This window comes from Monodelphis domestica, chromosome 6, assembly GCF_027887165.1.
Source record: "Monodelphis domestica isolate mMonDom1 chromosome 6, mMonDom1.pri, whole genome shotgun sequence".
NCBI lineage: Eukaryota > Metazoa > Chordata > Mammalia > Didelphimorphia > Didelphidae > Monodelphis > Monodelphis domestica.
In genome coordinates, this window is record NC_077232.1 from 155764962 (window position 1) to 155770961 (window position 6000).

The 6000-nt window shown below is 32.8% G+C and overlaps 1 protein-coding gene across 1 annotated transcript in view; it reads left to right on the forward strand.

Moving 5' to 3' along the window:
* LOC103099468 (uncharacterized) overlaps positions 1 to 4840 on the forward strand; it is a 56824-nt gene extending 51984 nt beyond the window's left edge. The window contains exon 4 of the mRNA XM_056802685.1: positions 4587 to 4840. Within this exon, the coding sequence (XP_056658663.1) occupies positions 4587 to 4606 (20 nt within the window). The 3' untranslated portion in view covers positions 4607 to 4840. The remainder of the gene's footprint in view (positions 1 to 4586) is intronic.
* The last annotated feature ends 1160 nt before the right edge of the window (positions 4841 to 6000 follow it).

The window sequence follows — 6000 nt, forward strand, 5'->3', positions numbered from 1 at the left end:
AAAATATGTCTCAATGAGCTCAACTTTTTGAATGCATCATTGTTTCAATCTGTTTGTTGAAGTTTAATTAGTTTGTGGCAAGGAAGTAAGGAGTTGTGGGTAATATTTTTAAAGAAATCCTTTATAATTGGGATGAGTTCAAATTAATGAGTCCTTCAATTTCTAATGTTCCATCTTCCCATATGTACTAAAGATCAGTAATCATTTGTGATGTTAATAATAGTAGCAAACATTTATATATGTGATTTGATCTTCATAATAAACCTGTGAGGTAGGTATTATTATCCCCATTTTATAGATGAGGAAACTGATGCTAAGAGTGGCATGCCTTTATAACATGCTAGTTAGTATTTCTCTCCAAATTTGAATCCCAGGTTTTGTGCTCTATGCACTATCATCTAATTGTACAAAATCCATAGAAGCAACCCAGCACCCAGAGTTGCAAGTGATATCATCCTAGGAAAATTACTTAACCATTCTAAGATTCAGTTTTCTCATCTATAAAGTAGGGATAATAATGCTTTTCAGCATGTCTTACAAGATTGTTGTAAAGATCAAATGAGATATCCATAATGCATTTCATAAATTTAAAGTCAGGCCTAGGAACTGCTCTGTAACAACCTAAAAGGATAGATATAATTATATTTTTGAAACAAACTGGGGTGTAACATATTCCTATTAGGTCATTTTTCTGTGTCATAAACTTTTGGATATATTTTGAAAGTTTTAAAAAGCAGAAAAATATTAACTTTGATTTTTAATGAAGATAAAAGTATGTCTGTCATTGCCATTTGACTTTAGGTTGCTGTTATTTTCAATGATTTTTCCTCATGTAAGTCAGGAAGAAAACCAAAGAAACTTAACATCTTATTATAGAATAATTGTTGTCTTTGAAGTGAAATTTCAAAAACTCACAAAATGTATTATTGAAACTTTTATTCAAAATTTTGATCATTAGTGCCTTACTAGTATATACTACTAGAGGGAGCAGTAATTTACAAGGAAATTCTGACTTTATTTCTATAATTAATTTAAATAATTATCCTCAAAACTATTAAAAGAACAGAATTATTCACACATATCTTCAGGAGTTGCCAGCATCTCATGTTATTCCATAGCAATGGTTGATCTTTGGGTCATAAGAGAAAGAGAGGGAAAGCATAATTAAAATATATTTTTATTCCAATAAAGAACAGCATCAATCTTTGTAGTATTATAGTAACTAAATATGTTTTGCTCTTTTCACCCAGCATATGCAGCTTGTACAAAATTTAACAAAATTCTTTAATTCACAAATTTACCTAGCCATAAAAATCAAGCCAGCCCCAAGACTTAAAAAAATTGAACAATGAGTCTAGTGAAAACTATTCAGCAGTATTAACAAATTAATAAATTTAACTCTCATATATAGTAGTTTTATGTAGTTCCCATTGGAATTTAATTTTTGTAGTAACATTTCCTACACAAAAATTCATTGATTCAACAAATACATATTTGGTCCTAATTATATGCTCAACACAGGTCAAGTGAAAGAAAGGAAACAGCTCTTTCCCTCAGCAGAATTATATTTTATTGGGGCACTGAATCCCTAGATAATTAGATAGACAGACAGACTAACAGACAGAGATCTGGAAATAGATAATTAATATTAAGGAATAATATAAGTTCATTGAAAAACTAAAGCTAATAATTTCATCTTGAGTGATTTATCCACTGAACATCTCATCAACTGAACCAGTTCCCCCCTCAGTTGATCAGGGACATAATTTACCAAATAGCTAAATTATATTCAGATTGTGTATATAGATATACCTATAGAGATAAGTATCTACCTATACACACATATAAATTTATATGTGCATGTATGTGTTTATTTTTATATGTATACACATTAACACACACATATAGGATAATTTGAGCAGACCAATGGCAGTTACAATTGGGAAAACACCTAAATTCAGGGTTTAGAAAGTTAAGGATTCCAAGAAGCAGAAGGGAGGATGGATTTCATTCTGGGCAGAAGAAACATTCCAGAGCTGGAAGATGGCATATCAAATTCAGCAAATAGCTAATAGACCATTTTGACAGGCTTAAAGCCCAAGCGAAAGAGATCAATATGAAATAAGCCTAGAAAGGTAAGGCAGAGCAAGAAAGAGAAGCCTTAAAATGCCAAGCTGAGGGTATTTTATAACAAATGCTATAGAGAGTAACTGGAGAATTTTGAGAAGAAAAATAAAATGGTCAGACTTGTGCCTTAGGAATATTATTTTGGCAGCTTTACTGAGGAAGAATTGAAAGGGGGAGCCTATAATTAGCAAATAGAGAAGGGACAATTTAAATAATATAGTGAGAAGTGAAGATAATATTTGTGAGTAGGAAAAGAAGAGAAAATGTGAGAAATGTCTTAAAGGAAGAATTAAACTTTGACATATGATTGGATATGAGAGAAGAGACACAGAGCAATCAAGGGTGACCTGAAGGTAATGAAGGCAGATAGTGTTAATGATGCCTTTGCCCTAAATAAAATGTTTAAAAGTTGAATGTTTGGAAATTAGGGGAAATGATTTCTCTTTTAGAAATGTAGAATCAGAGAGACTAATGAGATATCTAGGTGGTAATATCTACTAAGGATGCTTAGTGAACCTAGTAAAATATCAAAGAAAATACTGTAGATAGAAAATACAAAAGGGTATCTATTATATTCTTGGGGAACAGACAAGTTTTTTGAGGCAGTAGAGTGATAATGATCCAGCAAAAGCAATTTAGAAGGCTTGATTAAAAAGCTAGGAGGAAAATCATGAGATCATGCCACAATAAGCATGGGAGAAGACAGTAACTATGAAGAGGTTGTAATCCATAAAGTCAAAAGTAGCAAAGAGTTAAAAAAAAGAATGAGTATTGACATTCAGCCATTGGACTTAGCAATTAACCAATTCTTAGTTGCACCAATGATACATGTATGCCACAACCACTCCATTGATGAACATTATGATCTATGTCAATTTTCTCAACATGGGTGAAACCTCAGAATTGTTTCAATTTCTATTTTTTGATATCATTAATGATTTCAAGTATTCTCATGGTTGCTCATAGTTCTGTTGAATTCATCCTTTCAGGTATCACTATGTTTATTAACATTAAGTACCTATTAGATGCATTAACTTCGATTAGTTATTATAATTACTTTAACTTTATATCTCATAGAGAGGAAATGTAGTAGAAAAGGTGGCTTTAGACCTACGAAAAATAGGTGAAGCTTCACATGTTTTACATGCTAGTAATATGTGCTCAAGCAAATCTCTTAAGCTCTCATTGCTCTACACAACTCTCTACTACTATAAGTTCCATAGAAGTGTCAACCTGAATTAATTGAGAATTTATTCATCTGAAATTTCCTTGTATCACTGAAATTGGAGTATAGTCCCAAATTTATCATAGAAATAAATCTTTGGATCTCAGTTACTATTTGTGACTATTTTTATGACTTTAGTTTATCTCCCTTGAATTCCTTTAGTACATGCTTCCTTATTAATTCAGAAATTAGTCTAAATGAGCACAATCAGCATATATTGTTATTTTTCTCAAATATATTTAATCTTTCCAAAAAAACTTCCCTCAGTATAAGAAATAAGACTTTTATTTGAATCACAAGATATAAGATAATTTTGTCTAACATCCTCATATTACCTAAAACTATATACTTGAGAACAATTTTATTCAAATCCGGTTTTGCTCCAGAGTTTTACAGTATGATAGCTGTAGAGGGAATGATACATTTGTATAGCCAAAATAGCTTCACCAAGAGCAAAGCTCCACAAGGGAAGAATATTTCATTTCATCGAATCACACCAGTGAAGTACATAAATGAAAACCATGTTTAAATGAAGCATATGATATATATTTAGTCATACAAATAACTGCAAACCAAAAATAAGACCACATCTAAAAACCCAAAAGATAGAGAGGGAGGAATTTTATGAGTATATTTACCTAGAGAATAAGAGCCCAGATCCAAATTTCCCCAGTGAATGATAAAAACAACAACATAACATTAGAAAGCGGGAATTAGTTGTTATTGATGAAATGATTTGGAAAATAAGGGTTTTTTCCTCTTTTAAAAAAAGCTTATTTTTAAATTTAATGTAATATAGCTATAGTATTACAGCAAATGATTACAACATTTGGAATCTGTGACATGCCAAAATTTAGCTTACTACCACATGATCAACTTGATGCCAGGCTAAAGAGAATGAAAACACTAAGAATAATAAATCCACTTGTATCAAGCCACAACATAGACTTTCAGGACAATAGGCAATCATTTCAGATTTCCTTTTATAATCCTCAAGTGCCCACACTACATACATATGAATCAGCTCAATTCACATTTTTAAAACAAACATAGGCTAAGTGGAATTGAACTGATGTTACTGGCATTGTCTGGGATATATGGAGAAAGTCTACAGTGATGATTTTTAGCTCTATGAATTTATAGTGAAAGAGAATGAATTTCAGTGCATGTGAACCATGATCTATTCCTAAGAGAAATAAAAGGACCTCTTTGGCTATCTCCTTCCTATCCTAAGGACTACCTACGAAATGCTGAGGCTCTGGAAGCTCTGGGTAACATACCTGAAGAAAAACCTTCAAAAGCCTCTGTGATCACTGAGGTGAGACTGCAAAAATAAAAAAAAAAGGTTGAATTTATCTTCTTTTACAGCCAAATATGGCAGATTGAGGACAAGATAGATATTATGGGAACCGTTGCTTCTACTGAATAGTATATTCTCAGGTTAAAATATTTTTACAATGGGGTAGCAGAGAAGCAGGCAACTTTAAAGAGAAGCTTCAGTCTTCATATATTATACAAATATTGCATCGTTTTCTTAGCAGATTCCCCTACAAACAACTTTAAAATAAAGCTTTGATTTGAATTTGGGAGTGGCAGAACCCACAAAAACACAGAGTGAGTAGTTCTTTCAGCCTAAGGTAACATAGGAGATGGGTAGAGTTAGTTCTCTTTCCAACAGGCATGACACAGATATGTTGACTAACCTGAAGCCCGCATGGACGAAACACCAATGGTGGGACTAGCTGGTGGTGACTGAAGTAGTAGTAACTTTGGGAGCTCTTAAGCTGCAGATGGTAAGGGGATCTGGTAACAGGTCAAAAAGATATTACAAATGATCTTTACAAATGATCTCTTTGCTAGCATTGGATGCAGGGCCAGATTCTGTTTGGCATCTCCATTACCTATGCCCATTTCTGGACAAAAAGGAGTACTTTGTGTCCAGAGGGACAGGAAATACTGAAAAGCAATATCACTTCTGACTCCAAGTGAGCATGGACACTGAGGAACAATAATATTTCATGTCGCAACAGAGGAGGGGCTCTTCCTGGGTAAGGACCAGATTCCAGGACGATGGATCAGTGACAAGATTTCTCCTTAGATCACACTACCCTGAAATTACCCTAGAATTAGTTCTGAAAATGACCATGCATTAAAAAAGAACTGAAGCTTGAGATGGTTCCACTCCTTCCCACTCTGTCCCTTGGACAGAGGACAAAAAGTTTCAAATCAAGAATGAGTGTGGAAAAGTGACCAGTGTATAAATTTAAAAGCTTCCCAATAAGATCAAGAGTGAAGCAAGGATGTACATTATAATCACATTATTCAATATTGTAGTAGAAATGCTAATTATAGCACTAAGACAAGAAAAAATTGGAGTAAAAATAGGCAATAGGGAAACAAAATTATTACTTTTTTCAGATGATAAGACGTACTCACAGAATCTTAGTATAATCAATTTAATCATCGGTTGAAGCAATTAACAACTTCAGGAAAGTTGTTGGATATAAAATAAACCTGCTTAAATCATCAAAATTTCTATATACTAGCAACAAAGCCCAGTAATAATAAAGAAATTCTGTTTTAAATAGCTGCAGACAATATAAAATACTAGGGAGTCTGCCTGACAAGATAAATCTAGGGATTATATG